This window comes from Ammospiza nelsoni, chromosome 6, assembly GCF_027579445.1.
Source record: "Ammospiza nelsoni isolate bAmmNel1 chromosome 6, bAmmNel1.pri, whole genome shotgun sequence".
Taxonomy (NCBI): domain Eukaryota; kingdom Metazoa; phylum Chordata; class Aves; order Passeriformes; family Passerellidae; genus Ammospiza; species Ammospiza nelsoni.
The window spans coordinates 35,696,824-35,720,334 of NC_080638.1; the positions used below are offsets into that span (position 1 = coordinate 35,696,824).

Genomic DNA, 23,511 nt, shown 5'->3' on the forward strand with positions numbered 1-23,511 from the left:
AAATTAGGAAATAATTTTCCCTTTTACAGATTTCATTTGTCTGTCACCCAGGACTGTTTTTTTTTCCTTCTTTAAAAGAAATAGAAAAGCCATTATGTTTTACAGTTCTAGCAGTTCTGGAGAATATACACAACAAGGATTAAGAGATGAATGGACAGGTCACAAATTCCTTACAGAAAATCTTATCTTCTCCCATTAATGTCCTTAATTACTGGCATTGATGCCAGGACAGGTTGTTACTATATAATAAGTATTAGTTATACATTAAGAAAATACCTAACTAGGATCAATTTCAGATTAACACAATCTATACCCACTTTCCAAATGGAAAAATATATTTAAACTTGTAAAACTTTAAATTCTAATCTAATACATTTATAATTAATTCTAAGTAAGCAATATTTTCAATAATAATTAAGATTTATACTAAATGACAGTCTAACCAATCAGACACTTTCAGAATCAGTAACGATAACAAAGCATAGAGCCCCAGTCTGGCTCTGTAAACATCAAAATCTAACAACTAGATAAAAAAAAAAAACAAAACAAATAAAAAACCAACCAATTTCTATGGCAAACAGCAATATTCTGCATCTTGAAGAGAACATCTTACTTAAACCTTCAGTCTTCAGAAAGTCAAGCAAATATGTTGCTTAATGCTTTCTACATTACCTTGTCTCAGAGTCATACGTATCAGAAAAAGGAACCAACCTTTATAATGATAAATGTCCCTTCTCAATTTATGTATCAATGGAGATTTTGCAAAAACATAATGTACTTTTGTTTTCCTTACAAGTTTCCTCTTTTAGAGTTAATTTAGAGCTCAGATTATATGCCAAATTTCTATATCAAAAAAGATCTCAACTATTCTTATTAATTTGAATCTCAATACATGGCTTACGTGTTTAAGATCAGTAAAATACATACAGTTAAGTAAAACTGCAAAGCAGAATTAATCTTGACATGAATATGCAGGACATAAGAGCAAGCATCTGAAATAGTCTTAGGCAGCAGAAAACACTTCTAATATTTTCATCTCTAGAATGATAATAACTGAGTATTTGGTATATGCTGGCAAAAAATACCTAAATAGACTGAAAAAAAAATGTTTCTGTATGGGAACATAGCTAAATTTGATTGGTCATTTCAAAACAGCAAACCACCAAAATAACAGATAACTGCAGATAACTCACCTTTGTAGTTATTGTTTTTTGTTAGTTTTTTAATTTTTCAAATTCATTTCTATCAGAATTAATTTACATGTGAATGTCTGCAAGAGTAGTATGCTCAAATATACATTGTTTTCAATGTCTTTCAGGTGAGAACTGAAACAAACAACCAACTACCAGGTATCTGACAGAAGGGAGGGCAACAATTGTCTTTTTTCCCATCCTAATTCACAGAGTCATATAATGGCCTGGGTGGGAAGGGACCTTAAAGATGGATCTATTTCCAAACCCCCACCATGGACAGGGATGCCACACACTAGACCAGGATGCTCAGGGCAATTTCTAACACAGGTTTTTGTTTGTCTCCTTTAGTCAGTCATTAATCTTGCTGTGTATGGTAAACACCACTATATGCTTAGCAGGTCTCAAATGTGGTAAGCCAAGATGAGTAATACTGTATGGGAAAAGTACTCATTACCATTCCCACACTGGCATTTTATTCTTGGAGGAAACACAGGGATTCATTAATAACTCCTGCAGGGTGTCCTACAGAAAAGGTCACAAAGGTAAAGATGCCATCATTTTGGGTTTCCAAGAATATTTTGATTAATTCAGCAGAACAATTGTTAAATATCAATGTGTAGAGGTAGGACAAAGCTTAAAACCAAATGCATTTCTAATATGCATCTAAAGGTGGCAGCAAATGTTTGTTCTTTATTATAGGGCCCGAGTTAATCTCTGAAGAGTTTCAATCGCTGTATCTCAAGGTTCTATCCAGAAATGAGAACCAAATGCATCCTCAGTGTCAGTTCAATGCTATGTCAAGAATCAAGCTGTTCCAATGAACACAACCTCTAAGGGTTTCTGCACACCAGCCATCTCCAACTTTGCTTTGCAAAAGCAATACAACCTGACTAACATGGCCACCAAATAACATAACACAAAGATACTCCAAATTACACACATTCCAGTATCAGAACCTGTATGGCATAAATTTACACAAGGGGAAAAATCAGTCAAAAAAGGCCTCTAGCCCCAAAGCCTGCCTTTCTTCTCCACAATAACATCCAGAATGCATGTAAGCTATGGACAGGGCTCACCTAAATTCTAAACATAAGACAAACCTGAAATATTTAGTTTAAGACACTAGTAGGAGGAATCTTGTTACAGTCTGCCTAAACTGGAATTTTTTCTTTGTTCTCAGAATTAGCCCCCACACCATCAGTCAGTTCTCATTATTGCTGCAAGTACTGATGTCATTAATCAAGTTACAGAAAATAGTCTAGCGTATTTAACTCTGCAAACCATAATTACATGACACACAAATGAAAATAAGGCAAAAAATGATTCTGCAGAAGGAGAGTCAGTAGCAGGGCTCTGGTCTATAGGGGGAAACGCATGGGTATCTGTGTGTGAGAGAGAAAGGAGGTAAAAAGAGGAAGGCCATGAAGAGGATCTGGAATTCCACCAGAATACCCTTATCTACTTAAAGCTAAGCTCCTAAGCACTCCCTGCAGAAACAGGAGTAGCATGAGTTTCACTTTCTTCGCACTTATCCTTTAGGAAGGAACAAGGTTCAATAAGATAAGTAGGCTTGTAAACAATCCCTTCAAGTTCTTTCATCTTCAGTTCCACTTAGGAAGAACTGTTCTTTGGCGGCAATTTTTTTAAAATTTTTGAAAATATGTATTAGCTACAAGATACATGTTACCCACATGCCTATTAGAGATGAGCATATCTATATAATGACTTAAAAAACCATGTGAATGCATGCATATATATATTCTAATAATTTATTTTTAAAAAATTTTGTAGAGTATTAGAAGTTAAATTGTCAAACCATCAAAAAGAAAAAGTATTAATTTCACATCCCCAGAAAGTTCACAAGAATATCACTTTAAATGTTATGCTGCCTTGGCTGAGGGGATGAAGTGACAAGCCTTGAAATCTGACTGCACTAAGATTTAAGTATGATTTGAATATACTGCTTTGACTAGTTAGCAAAAAACACCAACATAACAGCAACAACAAAAAAACCCAAGTTGTAAAATCTCAACTGGATATAATATAGTTCAAACTATATCCTCAGGTCTATGTTCTTTGGTTTGCTTGGCTACATTTGGACATTAATTTCTCTAGTCGGGATGAATTTGAGCTTGACAACACATTTCAACATACATTCCAGAAAATCCTCTTGGCATTTCAGGTTTTGGACTAAATGGGTTTTGATACAAACAGCTGGCTCAGTGAGGCTGACACAGCAAGTCACTTACATTTAGTCAACTATTATTTGGTTTACAGTTTGTACAGGTTCTGTCAAATTTAAACCTACCCATAGGGGTGTATCACCCAGTGGGAGGGAAAAGTTGATAGTGTGAAGAACAGCAGAAGGACTGTATCCATGAGCAGATTCATTAGTTCCTATACAATGTCTATATGCAGCACTGTGTGCGTACATACACAGACCAGACTTGTGCCCAGTCAGAATGGCATGCAAGGAATATGGAAATGGTCATCACCTGCTATTAGAGGATTACTAAATACTCCCATTTTATCTAGGAAGCTGCCAAAGGTAGAATTTGGGTGTGCTTCATGGGACATGGTAGAGTCTACTGTGTGTCGAAAAAGTAGAAGTTAAACATCTATTTATGAACCTCAGTGGCAGTTTTTTCCACTCTGATGACACTTGTTCAGAATAAATTTAATACTGGGTCAGTTGAATCAGGAACTCGATTTTGGACAGGTCAAGCTTAAAAGAATAACACAAGTTCAAAGGCAAAATGAGTTTTGCTTTATTAGTAACAACTTATTTGCAGGAAGGAATGAAGTAAGAAAAGTTAGCAAACAGATAACCAACATGAGACTTCATATATGAAATAGAAAAATTGTAGAGTATATCTTCTCCCACTAATGCAGCTCCCTCCTCACCACTACACCAAGAAGAAAACAAAGAACTTCTATTCACATGGAAAAGGGAAGAATGAGAGAACACACAAGAAATTTTGCACATTTTTTCTTAGTTTGACAAGACACTAAAAGAAAACAGATACAGATAAATTTGTCAATCAATAGTTATCAGTTTCAGTACCTAAAATAAAAGGAATGAAAAGGTAACATAAGAGTGTGAAGTGGTGCTTGGTGGAGAAATGCTGAAGCCTAGAAGTTTACTGCTAAGTTAGCATGTTCAGACCCATGATTTCAAGATGTCATTAGGCTGCAAGATTATCTGAACACAGAATAAATCACATGCAAATAATTTCATGTCCAGCTGCAAAGTATTAAGCTTTGATTCACTTACCTCCCATAATTTTAGATTGGCAGTTGATAAATTCTGGCTTCTTGTCTGTAAGGTATCGCTGACAAGTATGATGTAGAACCTGAAAGAATGTGCATTTTTCTGAAGCTGTGTTTGCTACCCATTGATCAAACGCATTTTCAAATAGTAAATCGAATTCTGGGGAATCCTAGAAGAAAAAAAAAAGAAGACTACTACTATACCTGTTTTACACATGACTTAGAGTAAGATATTTTATCAAACATACTGTGTTGCAAAAAGTAGAAAGGTCATGCAACTAATAACCATCCTGGTATTACTGCATATTTTTGAATGAAAAACACCAAACAGGCAGGAGGGCTCTTTTACTGTTATTTTTAATGAGGAGTAGTCAGCTATGACAAAAAGATCTGAAAAAAAATTGAATTTTACATCAAAAAATTAAAAGCCAAATTCTCATAAGAAACCATTGCTATCTTCAGATATACAGTTATTTGTGTCGTCTATATTATGCAAGCATTTATGTCTCTCAACACAAAATTTATGGTCACTCTACGTTATAGAAGATGTGGATCTACTCTCTATGCTCAACCAAACAAATAAGCTAAGTCCTCCAGCAAATAACAAGTCCTAGTTATTGTATTTAAAGCATTTTCATAAAGTGTTGCAAAGGATTCAGGATAACATGAGCAAAAGGCCACTCCCAGAACAAATCACAGTGCAGTTCTATACCAGATTTGGCTGCCAAAATAAAAGGAATTGATGCAAGAATCATGCTATACATTTAATATTTGGGAAACACTGCTTTGCAAGCTGATCTAGTAAATGATCTATTCCAGCTGATAACCCTGAGAATTCTCAAGGAGAGGAGCTTGAAGGAAACATTTCTAAGCTTAAGAGCTTGGTAGGACTTTCAATCTGTTATGTACCTAGCTGCATAGCAGATGCTGTAAAGGGACCTAAAACTCTTATCCCTTACTTCTTTGTCATTTCACTTGCTTTCATAGTCCCTTTACCCACAGAAAACATAACTGCACTCCTTGCATTTCATAAGGCAGTGGCCAAGGGGTTCTTTTTTGTACCAAGTCTTTAGGTAATAACTAGACTTGGTACTAGGGACTTAGGTACTAACTAAGACTTGGCGAGTGATGGAATTTGGTGCACCATAGTTAAGATGCTTAGGTGGCTGATCAGAGCACAGCTTTGAAGAAACAAGGGAGCTAGTCACAAAAATATTTTGCTATAAAAAGAACACAAAATCACTTTGTGAGCACATAATATGAGACACATTTTTAACTTCTAAATATGTTGTTTTAGTACTGGAGAATTGCATTCATAAGCCTAAGACATATTTGTACAACCTCGCCTTGAGATAGCTCAAGGTGAGCTGTATAGCCCAAATTAAAGGAATAATTCCACAATTATTTAATATAGGGCTGATTTATTTTATTTTATTTTTGGTACTTTTTTGTTTAAATCAGTGTTCACTTGCCATTTGCAGCTAAAGGACACTACCACATTTTCTAGCATAAGATAAGGAATGCCAAAATATCTGAGGAAAGGACTGTCCTAGAAAAAATGCAGGATTCACAAGATTTCACAAACTTGAATCTCAGCAACCTCCCCGTACTTACTTCTACCTATTGCTCTATCTCATAGCACAGCTGCATGCCAAAATAGACCCCAAGAGGCTTAAAGCTGAAGCAAACAAGGCTCTTACTCTGCTCTTTACAAAGAAAAGAGAAAGTAGTAAGGAAAGTATGGAAAGATAAGAAGAAAAAATATATAGGACTGAGTTTTAGTCTCCTCCTATGTTTCCCATTAAAATTTACTTCACATATCCCACTTAGCTATTTCTTTTTTTGAGAATTTGCACTTAAACCTGTATCTTATATTTCCAGATACCCTTTGAACAGAAAGAATGCCTGGTTCCCAAATCAGTTAGATAACAGCTCAATTTTCATTCTCTAGAAAAGAGTTCAAACTCACCCGATTAGGGTCTATACCATTGACCTGGCGGAGCTGCTCGAGCATCCACTGCGTTCTCCTCACAAATGACGTGGAGCCTTCAAATTGCTTCACCTTTGTAATAGATGCTTGGGCTGGTTTCTTGTTTGTCACTGAACATATAGAAAAACATATAACTAAAATGGGCTTTGTGATTCAGGAGCATGCTGTTTACTTCACTTATCGGTAGTTGTTTTGCTGGTGTATTTTCTACAGTGTCTCATGAAGCAAATACATGTCACCAATTCTGACAGCAGAATGCATTATCTTTCCAAGATAACATACTGAAAAGCATATTCCTTATTCTCAGAATGGTGGTATGATGCCAAACAAGCTGTTTAGTACTCAAAATTGGATATATTTTAGCCATTATCAACTTAAGTTACCAACATTCTGTAAAAAACCCCAGCACCCAGCACTACAACAAAGGTCTTTCCATTTCATTCTTACAATCACAAAATGGTCTGGGTTTGAAGGGACCTTAAAGATCACCCAGTTCCTATCTCCCTGCCATGGTCAGGTTGCTCAGAGCTCCATCCAGTCTGTGCTAGACATCTCCAGTGACAGGTCACTGACCACCTTTCTGGGCAGCCTATCCCAGGGCCTCACCACCCTCCCAGTAAAGACTTTTTTTCCTAATATCAAACCTAAATCTACTCTCTTGCAGTGTGAAGCCATTTCCCTTTGTCCTATCACAACATGCTCTTGTAGAAAGTCCCTCTCCAGATTTCTTGTAGGCTCTCAGGTACTGGAAGGCTGCAATTAGGTCATTTCAAAGCATTCTCTTCTTCAGGCTGAAAAAACCCAATTCTCTCAGATTTTCCTCATAGGAAAGGTGCACCATCAATTACCTTACTGTTCTCTTTCCCCCATGCTAATTTGCTTAAGTGTCTCATATCCAGCACTGAGTATTAATAGTTTCTTTCTCTCAATTTAGGAAAATAGAGAAGGAAAAAAACCCCAACCATATGACCATGTAAGTATATACACCTTATGAAAAAAACCTGTTACTTTTGACTAAATTTCATATTGCTGATTGAAAAATATAGTACATGTAGGACATACTTGTATAACACCACCAACATTTGTGACATTTGATTGCCAGCCAAGAAACATAGGTATATGTGCTTACTACATAGTAAATCCATCAAATCAGACAATAGTCTGTGAAAAACACAGGTATAAGAATTAAGGAACTAAAATTTTTTTTGACACCTTCCCTTCCAAATATTAGGTACCACAAACAACCATGAATAATAATATTACTTATTATAAACAAAAGGTATGTTAAAAACCACAAAAAAGAAGACTGCACTGATTTTGGAAAAGAATAAAAAAAAGCAATACAATTCTCAAATAAGCGTATCATTAAGTCAGAATCGTGTTTTCAGAGAGCACTTAATAAGGCTGGCTTTTCAACAGCAGGAAAATTGACTTCCTGCAGTAGATGCTTTCTCTAAACAAATATTCTTTTAATCAGTGTAACCCCATGGAAGTTCTATAAGTAGCTTTAGACACTTTCTGTAGTCAAATGTGTATTTTATTTACATGCCAGTTTTCTGTTGCTGTACGTTAAGTCACTCACAAACACATTTCCAATTTCAGTGAAGGAATAATTTGTATAATCATTGTATTGCATAATCTACTAAAGCTGGTGTGTCATCTATTTTTTTCCTACCTAAACTCTTTCCAAAAATAATTTTACCCATATGGTCCACCAAATAAGAGTATTATTGGAAAAGTTGCTTTTCTCTGCTTTTAGATGCTGGCAGTCAAAGAGAGCTTCTAAAATAATCAAGACTTAAACAGCAAGATTGCTTATTTTTGTGCACCCCATTTGCCCAGATATTCAGGAAAAGTAACAGGCTTCCCACTCTGAAAAAGTGTGCATTCAGAAGACAGTTAAACACTAAGTAAATACTGATATAATACCTTATCATTCCATGAAGTTAAAAAGTTAATATTGGTTCTTAGGATGAAAATTTTAAAACACACAGATCAGTGTCTTGTTTTTAAATGTACTTTGGAATACATTAGCAAAAGCAGATTAATATGAAAAGCTCTATTCAGTATCTCAGATTTAGATGTTTTCAGTTCTGAGTGTGTCTGTGAAAGTCCTAACACCAACTTGATAAACAGAATATTCATTCCAAGGAAATTTTAGCAGGGAAAAAGAAAAAAGAGATACTAGCATTCCACAAGGGAGATAATTGTTTTTAAGAAGCTACCTTGGAATGGAAAGCACAGCTGGACTCAGTATATTGATCAGCTTATTGACAAGAATGTAGCAAACAAGTTGCCAGAAATCTCATTGGCAGTGGAAGCACTGAGAGCCAAACTGGAGCATAGTGAAGTAGGTGATTAGAATCTTACATCAAATGGTACAGAACACAGAAGATCAATGTAGTATCAGAAAGGTGGCAGCAAAATTAGACCACAATGACTACTGAAATGCAAAGACTGCTATTACTAAGAAGTGAGATTAGTATTAAAGATCCATTGCTTGCTCCATGGCCCATGCATCCAAATGTAACAATCCCAATAAAGCAGGGGTGTCAGGAAACCTATCAATACCTACAGGGTATATACAGATTCTGCTTCTACTTCAAACCTACACAAGAGTGAGTGCGAAACAAACTCAAAAACTGTACAAGTTTATGTGCCTATCTTCCCTAAATTTACTCTTTGCTTGTATTCAAACACTTTACAGCATTCTACTAGACTAAGTTTCACATATCTTCTACAAATCAGTACTAATTGAAGGTTATTTAACAGTGGCTCAACTTTTATGGCCTATGGATTATTCTCTTTCCATGCAAAATGGGCAATGATCTACTGCTAAATGAGCTTTGTATTAAAAAGAAAAAAATTGTGCCTACTATATGTAAATCACACATATAATTAACACTATCAGCACTGCAAAACAAAAGGTTTGACACCAGGAAATACTACATGTTTTTCCCTCTGAGTCTCACGGATAACCAATCACAAAATGTATAGCCTTAAACTTTAATACAGCAAACTTCCTATTGTTCTGAAGGCTTATACATGACATACATTTAAATGCTCTTGGAAACAGGGGGCATTAATCTTTAAAGGTGAGAATATAAAATTTTACAGATGATATTTAAACACTAAATGTCCAATCTCAGCATCTCCAGAAACTGGTTCACTTGACACATCCAAAATCTACTTTTCCAAACTTCTTTATATAGCACTTTTAATAATCAATAAACAGCAGCTTTGTCTTCATTTGGAGCCATTAGTGCTCTGCACTGCAGTGAAAGATTTACATTACATTTCCAAACTTCATTACCTCCCAAAAATGCCTATTATTGATCAATTATAAAAGCATCTTGATTAGATGACTGTTTCTGTATCATCCACCACATAACTCTGGGAGAGGCCAAGAGGGCTACTCCTCCACGAAGGAATCTACAAGGACTTTGGGTATGTCATCACCTTAAGCAGAAATTCAGTCTTAAAATAAATGGTGCAATCTTCTTGAGAAAACAGCAGCTCCTCCTTTACATCTCACACTCATGATTACTGTGCACAGCCAAACAGATCTAGTTGCATTTCACCTTTTGTGTGGTAGTATTTTAGGAAACATTAGCATTTCTATAGCATTCAAAAAATCAGCTTCTCATGAACCCACCAAACATGCTTTAAAACCATCACTTAGTCCACGACAGCTTGACAGTAATATGGCAGTCACTGTAACTACTGAGAAACCCTTTGGCAGCCAGGAAAACCATCCTCACTAGCTGCTCATTATATTGCTTAAAAAACTAAAGCACTTCACCAGCCACTGACTGGGAGTTATCTTGCAAACACGTAAAAAGTATTTTCTAAAAAAAAAAAAGAAAAAATGTTGAAGTAATTACATATACCTAGACGCATTCCCTCTCCAACAAATCATTTAGGCATTTTTGCTAAGATCTTACATAATCATCATCTATCTTAATAAAAGCCAATATTTAAGTTATGCTTCAATCTTAAGTGGTTTTTTTGTTTGCTTTGCCTTTTTTTCTAAAACTGTAACACTGTGCCTTCAAAATAACAAGCTGTAGCAGTGTGGACAAAATACATTTATTTGGAAGCCATCAATAAATGGTAGGTTCATATAACATTTCTGCATGTCATAGATGAAAATAAGATTTATTCTTTTTAAGCAACATAGAGTTATCAGTGAAGTAAGAAAATGTGAGAAATCAGCTACAGCAATTTATGATGGAAGACTTTGTGAGGTTGGTGACTTTTTTGTATCTTTGTCCAGTTGCTACTCAATTCTGCAATGTTGTCTCAGAGGACAAAGCACAAATAACTTGTAGAAATGCTTCAGAAGTTTGAGAAAGAAGCATTTCTTGGGTTTTCTTTCAAATGTCAAAATACAAAGGCTCGAAGAAAAGGCATTAAGATTCTATGAGGCCTGGCCCCCATTTGCTATTCTTACCTATATAACTCCAAAGCAAAAGGAAAGAAAAGATGATCTATCTCTATTCCTTCAGTATAAGAAGGTATTTCTGTCACTAAGATAACCTTACAATTGTTTTCCCCTCATTTCAAAATCTTACACTCTTCCCAAAGCAAGGAAATGAAGACTAGGCAGGGGAAAGGACACACACATATTCCCTTAACCCTTATGATGGTAGAAGTTTGTATTACTCTGTTCTGCAAGGCTACAAGGTAGTTCAAGCTACTACTGTTCAGGTCACATGGTCCCCAAAGCATGGTCTTGGCAGGCAACTTCCAGATTTTCCTACAATACCTTTCCAACAATCAGAAAAATAAAGCTGAGATCAAGATGGAGCAAACAGGTGCATTCTGACTTATTTAGGTCATGAGGAGTAAGAGCCAGATATACATGAAACTGTCTTAGTATAACATGTGAATTTTAGGAAAACTGTTTCCAATCTGCTTTGCTACCTATCAATTCCAGCTCCAAGTTTGAGCACCAAAACTCGTAGTGTTTCATGTTTTCTCAGAACAGTTTCAACTAATACTGATTTAATGTGCAGTCTGAATTAATTCTAGAACTTTGAGCCTTCCCACTGTGATTGTCCAACTATTAGCTCTTGCACACCTGCCACACTTCTTAGACCTCTACGATCTATATATAATACAAAAGGATGCTATGAGAAGACTGTGGCAAAAAGAATTCAGACTTATGTTGCCACTTCCAGGATTAATTTTTTTTTTTTGGTACAGAGAAAAGAAAGGATATGTTTGCAGCAAAAGACAGCTAGCCTCACTGAAAATAAACAAAACCAGCTAAAACTGGGGCAGGTTTAAATTCCCGCTTGCTGGTCAAAATGTTCATAAGTTGAGGCCTGACTTCTCAGAATGGCATCTCCTATTTATTTTTTTTTTGCCCATATTTCCTCTTTCCTTCATTTGACAGTGCTGCTTTCTCACCATCTGGGATCTAAGGAGTTGAAAGCAGGGACAAGCAGCACAGTCCCACCTTCTCCACTTGCCAAATAGGACATGAGGATGTAAATGGCCCTAAATACACAGCAGTGTAACCAAACATTAATTCCTTCTGTTTCTTTAGGCACAGCATAATGTTTTGACATCAAATTGGAAGAAAGAGAAACTTTCAGATACAAAAGAGGCAAACTACTCCTAAGTCTAAACACATACTGGTTTTCCCACAGCCCTTCTCAGTAGTTCAGATAACAATGTGCATCATCTGTCTGCTTAAATCAGCTCTACTGCATCACTGCCCATAAGTTGCCAGCCTCATGCTTCAGGATAAAAATCTATGAAATGCCTTTCTCTTAATTAACGTATATTCATACATTGTTTGAAATGAAGTCTTATGTAAGTAATAAATTTTCTTTCTACATGCAAGTTATCTTTATTTGTTGACTGGTAAAAGAAAAATCAAGTACTAAAAAAATTGGTTAACCTGGAAATTCAGGTTAAGATACGTGCTGTATCTTCTTAAGATAAAGGACTAGATAAAAAAGTGTTCTGGTGACTTTAAATGAAAAAAAAAAATTGCTTTGAGTTGCAATGAAAAAATACCTTTTTTTGTTCATGCATATGACACCATGAAGTGTTATAAGCCTGAAGTGAGAGTCTTTGAACATGACTGTATTAATAAAAAACTGCTACTTAGAGGCAGAATGCCTTGCCTTTGGTTCCCCCTCCCCCATTTATTTTTCACAGAACTATGTAAATAATTGTCCTTAAAAACAAACTTTATGACTATTCAAACACCTGAACCCTTCATCATCCATATCCATTGCAGAAGACTCATCTTTTGTTTCTATCAAAATTTTAAAGCTATAAGTATAGAAATTTTTCAGTTTTAAATTAATAACTTGCTTAAATAATTCTTAAAATACTACAGCAATATAGTTTAAGTTACTGATATCAAGGCAACTGCTTTTCATAGTGGCAGTCATATAGACAAATGTAGGTAACAGTGGCAAGAATGGCAGACTTCATTTTGTCACCAGAGAGAAAGTTTCTGCTTAACTGCAAATATCTGCAAAGGAATCTTATTAAACACATTTTCACTTCCAGAATGATGACTGAACTTCCAGGTTTTGTTTGAATTGCCTTTTACTACTTTATATTGCAAAGCAGCCAACTTTCAAACTTTTCCCACCTCCTTTTTCCTGCGCACAGTCAGCTGCATCTGAGGACTCAAGATACTTCTAGTCAAAACCAGCAGATTTACTGTGTGTGTTTTTAGTTAAAACCTAGTTGAGAGGACAGCATGGTGCTCAGGCAGATCTACCAAAGCAGGGTCACTCTAGGGAAGATAATAGATATTCAAGCCATGTCCCAGGGAAGAATGATGAATTTCTCACAACACAGACACCAAAATCTTCATCAGGGGACCTCTCAATTAGAATAGCGCTCCAGCTGCTCCTGACCTAGAGCATTTTATTTTAGTAGTTCACCTTTTCCTGGCATGATAGTCTTGTCTCTTAATTGGAGAATATTTGGTGATTGAGAATTTCAGTTCACTCTATTTTTCTGGATCACTTATACCCTCAATCTTCTTTGCTCTCCTTCCCTTAAAAGGAAGGCAGCATTCTACAAAGACTTTGCTGAATAGCAAGCATACTTTAAAATCACTTTGTAAGCATGTATGCACGCTGCAGAAAATCTCATTTCAATTTATTTTAGAAATCATGGCTCAAGACACAAACCATAGTGAATACATGTGTGGGTCATCCTTTTATCACATTCTGGTCACTTCAGCACCTGAAACTGTGAGGAACCAATTAAAATCAATAGCACAAAAGTACTTGTCAACTTAAGTGGAATTTGGCATAATTCCTGCGCAAGTTAACAGATGTGCATCCTTAGCAGAGAGTACACTAGGAATTACCTCACCAGCCTGAAAACAATGTTTGAACTTCACAGCAAGTGTCCTGAGAGGCAGGAAGAGGCTCTGGAAAATTAAAGCCTCAATTTGTTACTCAGTAACTCATACAAGGAGAATGGTATTTAACAAATAGTGCTCAATTTCTAAGCTTGCTCAAATAACTTGAGAGGCTTCAGGTTATGAAACAAACTGGCCAACAACTTTTAACATCCTACATTCTAAGAGAATCCTGTTATAAGAGGGTAGAGGGTTTACTGGAGCTTTCAAAGTTACTTAGAAAACTCTGTTTTTCTTGATTTTGCACTGAATCAATGACCTAAAATACAGCAGATGAGACTGCTACTAAAAAAATACTTTCCATTAGCAGATGTGAGAAAGGGCTACTACAGTCATCCAAGACAAAATCCCCAGCTTTTGCTATGCAATGGCATAAGTCAGAACAGCAGTGGGCAAATTATTCCACGCACTTGTAACTCAGTCTGTCCGAGAGAATTCTAGAGAACCCTTCACATACAGGTGCTATGAAAACATCTAAATCTCAATATAAGCAACTAAAAATGTCTGTCAGACTTCAACCACTTAAAGCTATGAAGAAATTGAAACACACACGTACACGCATCCCCAAACCAATAAACACCCCAGAAATATATCAGTGGGGAGATACCTAAAGGTACAGCTGAAATGTGATATAAAGCCAAATAAGAAAATAAATTTCAGCTTGGAAACATTTTAAAGTTTTATTTTGGACTCCAGGTCAATACTGAAGTATTATTCAACAAGTCTATGTGGACTGAACTAATTTTGTTCAGTCTGTAAATACCATCAATAGAAGCTACTACTAGAGAGGTACATTCTAATTTCGCTCTACAAAGTAACAACTATCAAAAAAATCCAATCTGAAACAAAAAACTGCCATGAAGCCAGAAATAAACTCATGTCTGTTAACAGCACTACTGCTTGGTTAATTTTGTTTTGAAGTACCTGAACAATAAGATTTTATCTGCCCAAATAGATAAGTATGAATTATCTGAAAGCATGTGTTTTGCCTGACTAAATTGGACCAATTTCCTACCAGAAAAGAGCCAGTGAAAGTATAAATTAGTTGACAGTACACAAAGGATAAGGTAAAGGAAACTTACACTGAGGGAAGTATACTTTTTTTAAAGCAATATCCATACTGTTCCTTGACACAGTACATTAATAACAGCCCTTGAGAGGGGAAAATCCAATTATTCTCTGCAGATTTTGTGTATTAGAAATACATTTATATTTATAGCCAAATTAAAAATGGGGGGAAGGAAAAAAGAAGAGTTGTTCCTCAGATCTGGGTTTCTTCTACATTCAAAAGGTTAAGACTAAAGATATTCTATAGCAGATAAATGCAACAGTTTGAAAGACTGTCTGTGAAAGAAGAAAAAAATGCCCAAAGAACGGGCATGAAACATATACAAAGTCTGGATCAGAGAGAGCTATAATCTCAAATATTTAGTTTCACTGTCTAGGACTCAGCAGTTTGAACTTGAGACACCAGACATGCCCCCTTAGCTTCCAGCCATGCTGCGAATGCTGGTACAAGGTCTACAATGGATGGAGCTGCCTGCTGTCTTGGTGGGTGGTTCTACAGAGAACATTAGTAGTACTGCAGTCAAATTTAAAAAAAGCTCCTCCATAAATCATATATCAGGAGAGAAAAAATACAATGTTACAATAGTGCAAAAAAGCCCTAAACCATATTAGCATTTAGAGGACAGACACTTCTCCAAACTAGAAGTACAGTAAAATGACTTTAAAGAGGGGAGGGAGAAAAAGAAAAAGAAAAAGAAAAAGAAAAAGAAAAAGAAAAAGAAAAAGAAAAAGAAAAAGAAAAAGAAAAAGAAAAAGAAAAAGGCCATAAGAACACAGTCTGGATATGAAGAAATGCTGAAAAATTGCCAACAATCTGAACATTGAGAGAACTGATACTACAAGCAACACTATAATGTCTTGAAGGCTTGTTCCTACTTTTGTCACTATGCATTAATCCAAAATGCAACGGGAGGGGTGTATTTTACAGTGGACAAACTGCTCACTACATCTCCCTGTACTTAACCCTTCTAACTGATTTTCAGCTTTCCTAAAGTAGAAATTGAGGTGCAGACCAGCATATGATAAGGCAAATTTGGTACCTGGCAAGACTGTGAAAATGTGAAAAAAAACAACAAAAAATATTGGCAGGTTTTGTCAATCTTTCTAAAAGTATATATTTGAATTTATGAACTCTAAACACAAGCAGATTGAAAGACGAGCACAACCTGAAAAATGAAATGCGACGTTGCAGCTTTTTTGTCTCGTGACATTTTATCATCTTTTGACCAACTTTTTTCAGTCCCTTGCAGTGCATTGGAGGTAACAGAGTGTATCATATGTACCACGCTACATGTTTCACAAGAAACTCTCCAGCCAGACACTAGAAGGTTCAAACTAGACCAGATGAAAATAATTATTCTGATTTGTTTAAAATGGAAGACCCTAAATGAGGCCACTTCTTGTATCTACCATAATCTGTTGAGAAGACCCACCATACTTGTTGCCTAAATCTTGAGAAAATGGGTAATTTGTGTTCACTTTCATACATCTTTTGCCACACTAAACCTAAAGCAGAACATATCAGGTCCACCCATTCTACAGCAAGATACAGAAACACACCAAATAAAACCATGTCCATCCAACAGTTTCAGAATTAACATGTAACATCCACCACTGAAAAGCAAAGTAAGATTCAAATACCAACTTTAATAAGTAAGACTTGACTGTCAGACTTCCTCACATGGGATATTACTCTGGAAAATTAAAATCAAACACAATTTCTTTCACAGCATAATATTGTTCCAATCTTGACACACTACACTGCTAAATTCTGGAAAAGATAACCAACTAATTTATGATTGAGCAGAGATACTTTTGACAGTACTTTTAGGGAGCAAGTATAAAATCAAGTTTTTTTTTTGATAGAACCTTTCATCTCTCACTAGACGTGTTGCATTTTACAGCATCCTCATTCTTATTTATTGTACTTGTCATTCAAAGAAAAGTCCAATTCAGGACTAACAGAGATATCCAAACTCAATCTTCAGGGAAAAAAAAAGGCCACTGGTACGTGACAGTCTTCAAAAGCATCCAGCTTGTTGACAGAGATTTAATCTGAATTTAACACTCTGCTCTTTCTGCAGAAAAGTGTATGCTGCTTGTACCAATTCCATCATGAAACTCTAAGAAGCCTGTACACAGCACTCAGATTACCAAAACATTCTTGATTTCAGACAGACCGGAACTACTTTGTCAAAACATGCCAGAGTTCCTTCACAGCTGCCTGCCCATTTATACAATTTAGGATCACAAAAGTGAATTTGACTTCTCTCAAGGTCACCTAGTCAAACCCCTGCTCAAACTGGGGCAAACATTATCATTCAGTGAGGTTACTTAATTGCCAAAGACAGTAAATCAAATGAAGAACTTCACTTTCCTATGGGGATTGTTTTTCCTCTCCTGACTTGACAGGCAGCCCTCTACCCCGGCAGGGAATTATTCCAGCCCAGGTGCAGGATTTCACACTTGTCCTGGCCAAACATCAGGAAGTCCCTTTCTGTTTCCCCATTCCCACATCTAGAGCCACGTTATTGAAAGCCACACGAGCCACGTTACTGAAAGTCCTACCTCCCTCCCCTCCAATTAGGCATCACCTGCAAACCTGAGGGACAGAGCACATCCTGTTATCTTAGTAATGGAAAAGGAAATGAACCAGGACTGGCTGCAGAGCAGCTTCCACAGCCACCATGCCACCAGCAGCCATCCCATTGTGACACTGAGCCACTGCACAGACACAGAATCACAGCTCTGAGCCCCGTGTGCTCCTCTCAGCTCCTCCTCTCACCTCATAGCTCCAGCTCTGCTACACAAATTACCCCAGCTGCCTACAAGGACAGGGAAAGTTGTGCTACACGACTCTATTCCCATCTAAGTGAGTGATATTAGATCTACTCAGGTATTCATAAATTCCTTTACAAGCACCAATTTACTGCTGTAATGTAGAACATTAATGTAATGAACTATAGATATTTTGTCTTTTAGTGTCAGCTTAGGTAACACAATTTTTACCTGCACCAATACTTTACTTTAGCATTACTTAATTATTGAAAGCTCAGGGTCTAACACTTAAAATCAGATGAAACATAGTGTTTAAGGGCCTAGTGCTGAGCAGATTTACAAATTAAATTTGATTTGCAATTTTCAATTTAAGTAATTTTTCCTTAAGCTTATAGTGAGAGCTTGAATGAACTCTAAAAATACACAGAAATGACACACTACCCAGAAATAACTCTGTTTTTCAACTTAACTGCCCTCTTCCTGTCAGCATTTACTTCTGATCAAGTTCTATATTCTTAACATTTATGTCAGTCATTTTTACTGCACCGACCACTCTGTAAAAACTGCAAGCACTTTAAGGTAGGGAAATAAAGTAAAAGAAAAAATACACAGTACTTCTACCTGACTATAATTTTTTTCTCTTCCCTCCATTCAAAATTAAACATATAAAGAAAGAGAAGAATCTCCAAACACCAGGATTAACAACGGATTGTCAACATATGCAAAACAATTCCTATTTTTCTTGCATGAAATTTATTACTATACAACTTACATACATTTTTGTATTTGCAGTTGTCTTTGTAAAAAGGGTTTTTTGTCAGTTAGTTTATGACTTCTTGGGAGGTTTTTTATTGTCTGCTTCATATACCTCTAACACAGAAAATTCCCATCCTGAAAGAAAAAGTCCTCTGTCTCAAGTTTTAGGTACAGTAGAGCACTTGCTTGATTTTTCTGTCCTCTAATACACAGTATTAATATCATCCATTATTCTAAGCCTCATAGCTTGTAAATTTGCTGCTAATAGCTTCTTCCCACTGCACAGTTACAGGCAAGAATCACCATGACTGTTGGCTTGTCTGCTGCCTAGTCCATGAAGGCTGTCCTGTAATTAACCTGTTTGAGTCATCCATAAATACTCTTTGATAAAACAAGACAAATGGTGCAGCAAAGAAGAAAATCTGTCATCTTGACTGTAAATGGCTTAGTTTAAATGTATCAATGTGTTTTTCAAGGGCTTGGAACTACACTAAAATTTGCTGTTTAAGACATGAACAGAATGGCTTTAAGGTTTTTCAGTTTCCTTAAGCCATTACTCTTTGTGAAATAAAAGTCTTTCTAAGCTTGCCAAAAGTCTTGAACATATAAAACCTTTATAGTGTAGCTACAGAGACCAGCATCTAGCCATGTTCTCCTCAAGACAATAACTGGCATTTCCAAAATAAAAAAGTCCAATATAAAATTTTATTATAAAAATTGAAATGAAAATACAGTTGCATTACTGAAATTATTAATAGCTGCAGACAAAACATGTGACTGCATCCTGAGTAATATCTTCACAAAGCAAATCAGTATCACTGCAACACATGCACTCATACTCAGCTATGGCAATTTAGAAAGTAAATTCTGAACACTGATCAGTAGGTAAATCAAAGCACTTTCCCTAAGATACTCCATGAACTATTTCTGCATATTCTACATGAATTAAGGACATATTTTAGAAGATACTTCAAAATTTTACTTCATTCTACGCCTCCTTGCTGCCAATCTCTATACTAGAGTATTAGTAATGCTTTGTATTTTCAATGCAGATTAGTAATTCCCTGGTAAATCAATTAATGATACAGATGTTAAGTCAATGTAAGAAAAAAAGCTAATGTCCTTTGAAATTACATTTGCCATGTGATCAAACAATCAACTAAGAACCGAAGCCATAACATTCAGAACATAATTTACACGTATTGACTTCTGAGCTTAAAAGCATTAAGAGAAAAGTATACTTACAGAACAATGGCACATATAATTACTTTTTAAACTTAAAATTCAAAAACAATATGATGAGAGCTGACCAAAAAAAGGGTCAAAACTTCCTGAAGAAACTAATTTTCCTTTTAAGTTGCAGGTTTTGTCAATTAGGTTAAGCTTCAACAACTTTGTCCAGAGATGTAAATTACAAAATTGATCCCTCAAAAACACTCAGTGAATAACACTTTTATAATTCCACAGAAAAAATATGACAGTGTTGACTCAGATTTAAAAAATTTAAATACTGTGAAATTGTAAGTTTCTGGTGTATCACTGTCAATATATTAAAAGCAAAACTGACTTAAGATACCTTATTTTACTGAGAACTTTAGCATTTACTGAAGACAGAAGACATGAAGTCCCTCTCCACAGACTACAATATATTATGCAGTCTGTCCAGCTGGTTGACAGGCTGTCAAGAGGTGTAAGTCCCAGTCCAATCCTGATTTACACACATGGCCTTTATAGCCACTCATCAACTGATGCAATCAATACCAATCCTTTCATGACTGGCTATACCGAGGACTTAAGATTGGATGTTTTATGGATTAAAGAAGCAAAAGAACAACAAAGTTCAGCCAAAGCAAGAAGAGAAGTAACTTCAGCATCATAAGCAGCTCCCAGTGAATGTTGTTTTTAAGACTTATGTTGTTTAAGACTTATTAAGAACCCTCAAATTTACAAAAAATAAGTCTTGGAGAACAGTGTAACAGGATAGTTAGTAAATAAATGTAAGCATTACAAGCAATCTATTTCTAGTTTTTAATGCCTAAATGGCACTTAAAAAGTTGAACCAGGACTTACTTCAGAGAATAGTGACTTACATAAAAGCCAAAGAATGGCTATTTCTAGTAAACAGGTTTTAGACTGCTCTCCTCTGCCCCTTACCCCAACCATCTTGATTTAGATGAGATTATTTTTGTATTTTTGGCAAGGATATATATTTTTGAAGTTATGCCAAAAATTAAGAAAAATGCATATCTTATCTTGAAACACATCATCTTCTATACTCTAACACCCTTTCACATTCTTTCTGAATATAGAGAATTTACCACTGAATTATCTGTGCTTCCTTGTGCCCTGTGCTCCTCTCCTCCCCTTGCCATGGTTAAAGAACTTATTAGGACTGCATAGCCATGATCAGAGGCTTCTTTTCTCAGTGCAACTCTATTAAGACCACTCCCATCTACATAAGAAAAAAAACCCTTTAACCAATATTCCTGTGTAATACCTTTTTCTCATGCAGAGACAATTTTACATATTCAAGAGTGACTATTCTAGCCTGGAAGCCAGCTATACTGCTGAACAAGGTATTATTGGTACCACAGCAACAAATCCATATAATTCCACTTAAAAAGTTCAAGCTTAGAAGCAAAACCAGAAACACTAAACCCAAGAGATGAACGAAAAGGTTTGTAAAGTCTGTGCTACCATCAATTTAAAAAGGAATTACTGATCATTTCAACAAAATAAATTATCCAATACTAAAAAGGAAAGAAATATAAAATAGAGAGAAGAATAAATAATCATTATCTGACAAAGACAGACTCAAGGTGGCTAAAGGAAAATGCTGAGCAGTAAAAAGAACACTGTAAAAGTCTAAAGCATGCTAGTGAAAGTCTCATTTCAAATCAAAGGTTATTTACTTTACTGGGCTCAGCTCTCTGCAGTTTCAGGAAGTGGGGCTGGCAGATGCAGGACTGCAGCCCATCTATCAATTTCTCAATGCTTAGAGCCCCACATTTGTATTACACACCACTACTGTCTGCACAGTTCAGACTCCTAACACTTCCCTTTCCTATCAGAGCACTGCAACAACGGTATGACAATCTTCCTAAGTCAAGATAAAAGGAGAACAGACAAGGAGCTTTGCCACAATCTATGTTCCCCTAATGGTTCTCTTCTGTATCATTTCCCAGCCAGCCAGGCCCAGACATCAAAAGAGAACTGGATCAGAGCTTCATGTCCCTGCCCAATGTTTCAGGAGAAAACAGCTCCTGACCACTGTCATATACACACGGCCTAAGGCTAACATTTTTTTGTTTGTACACATTGAGGACAATTTCATCCATGCAGTGCCAAACTGTGTCCTGCTTCAGCAATAAATAACTGCTTTGATTTGCTCAGCCTGGAAGAACTCACTACATTGCATCAAGACCTGCTTTATTATTAAGATCTATACTTTGTGGTTGGCTCTCTCAATGCCAGGAATCCATTTTTTTGGTACAAATAAGCTCTAAACAGTGAATAATTTTAATGTTTTGTTTCTTTCAGATAAGCACACACCTTAAGGAGACCAAGGTAATTCAAAGCAAGCCAAATGTGGTGCCTTTATAGCTGGTTTCTCTGTCCTCTACCCACCAAGAAAATACAGTGCACTTCCAGACCTTTTCCTTCTAGAAAACTCAGAGTATTTGTTGAATTCCTTAGAAACAAAAAAAATTAAACAGAATGGCTGCTGAAGAATTTCTGTTAGACAGGGGGAAAGCATTTACTATTTTTCCATAGGAGCAATAAAAATCAAAAATTAGTCCCTGCAAAGACAAACCCATTCAACAAACCTTTATTTTCCTTTCTTTTGCATACTAGAACCTTACTGAATAAATAAATTTCAGATTAGAGTTATAAGTTGGAAACAGAATTGAAATTTTAAAAAGGGTTGAAATAAAAATGCAAAAATCTTTGTACTTAAAAAAAACCACACAGGGTTTGCTTCACACTCTAAAGACTTGCTTTCACAACTTTGAAGAATTTACAATATGAGCATATTGTCAACAGCTATCATAATTTCTGCAGGTCTGACCCTGTCTCCCGGTGAAGGTTGGAAAATCATCTGGATATTTCCAAACCCCAAGACTGTAGCAATAAAGCTATCATATCACATAAGTTGCTCTGGAGTGAAATTTAAGAGAAATTTCCTAGAAACACAAGTTTTTAAAAATTATCAGTATTCAATAGCTGACTTGCCTAAGTATACATTAATAGTGGCAGTTAGACACAGCACCTTAAAAAGGGGGGTGGGGGAAGGGAGGAGAAACACCACAGCCCACCCTACAGGCTAATTCTCCTGCTGAGAAACCTTACCTTGTTTCACAAATATTAACTTCCACTACTTTTCCATCTGGTAGTTATTCCCAGTTAATGACCCGTTGCAAATACAGCCATTTCAGCTTACACAGAACAGCATTCTGCTACTAGATAAGATGTTCTACTAAAACCAAAGTTGTTGTGCTTTACCCCAAAATACATAAATAAAAGATCAAGAATAGGACCCCTTACTATAAGGGGTTTAATTCCCCATTCCATCTTTTCACATGATCATTTGAGAACTCAAAAAATTTAATTAAAATTACATATTGAAATCATCACACCATTTCTATTTGAGTTCTTCTTTACTTGGCCTTTTTTCTGTCACTGGCTTTTCAAGAAGCAATAACTTGTCTTTCAAAACTTAAGTCTCTGTTCATGAAACAGTAAATGGGACATGAGAATACCCGAGAACCACTGGGACACAGTAATTAGTACCTGTCATTTGATTTGCCTAACTACTGCAAGAGCTGTTTGTTCATAACACTTGCTGCAAAATCTCCCGTGGCATCAGCAAGAGATGCTCACTGAACCCTTTGGTCCTGCCAGGATTGAGAAAATTGAAATGGTTTTCTCTTACATGAACTAAGGTCTTAAATCCACAAGATTACCTATGTATCCAAAAAGGTTTTGTCTGTTGGAGACAGCTATGTACAAGCAGTACATTGCAGCATCAGCTGGTTCAACAGTTCTTAAGG

General features: G+C 36.0%; 1 protein-coding gene across 5 annotated transcripts in view; it reads right to left on the reverse strand.

Moving 5' to 3' along the window:
- STXBP6 (syntaxin binding protein 6) overlaps positions 1-23,511 on the reverse strand; it is a 98,223-nt gene that overhangs the window by 18,633 nt on the left and 56,079 nt on the right. For all 5 annotated transcript variants that reach the window (XM_059474035.1, XM_059474032.1, XM_059474033.1 and 2 more), the window contains 2 exons: positions 6,433-6,563; positions 4,468-4,633 (listed from right to left, as the gene is read on the reverse strand). In XM_059474035.1, coding sequence (XP_059330018.1) covers positions 4,468-4,633; positions 6,433-6,563 — 297 coding nt within the window. The remainder of the gene's footprint in view (positions 1-4,467; positions 4,634-6,432; positions 6,564-23,511) is intronic.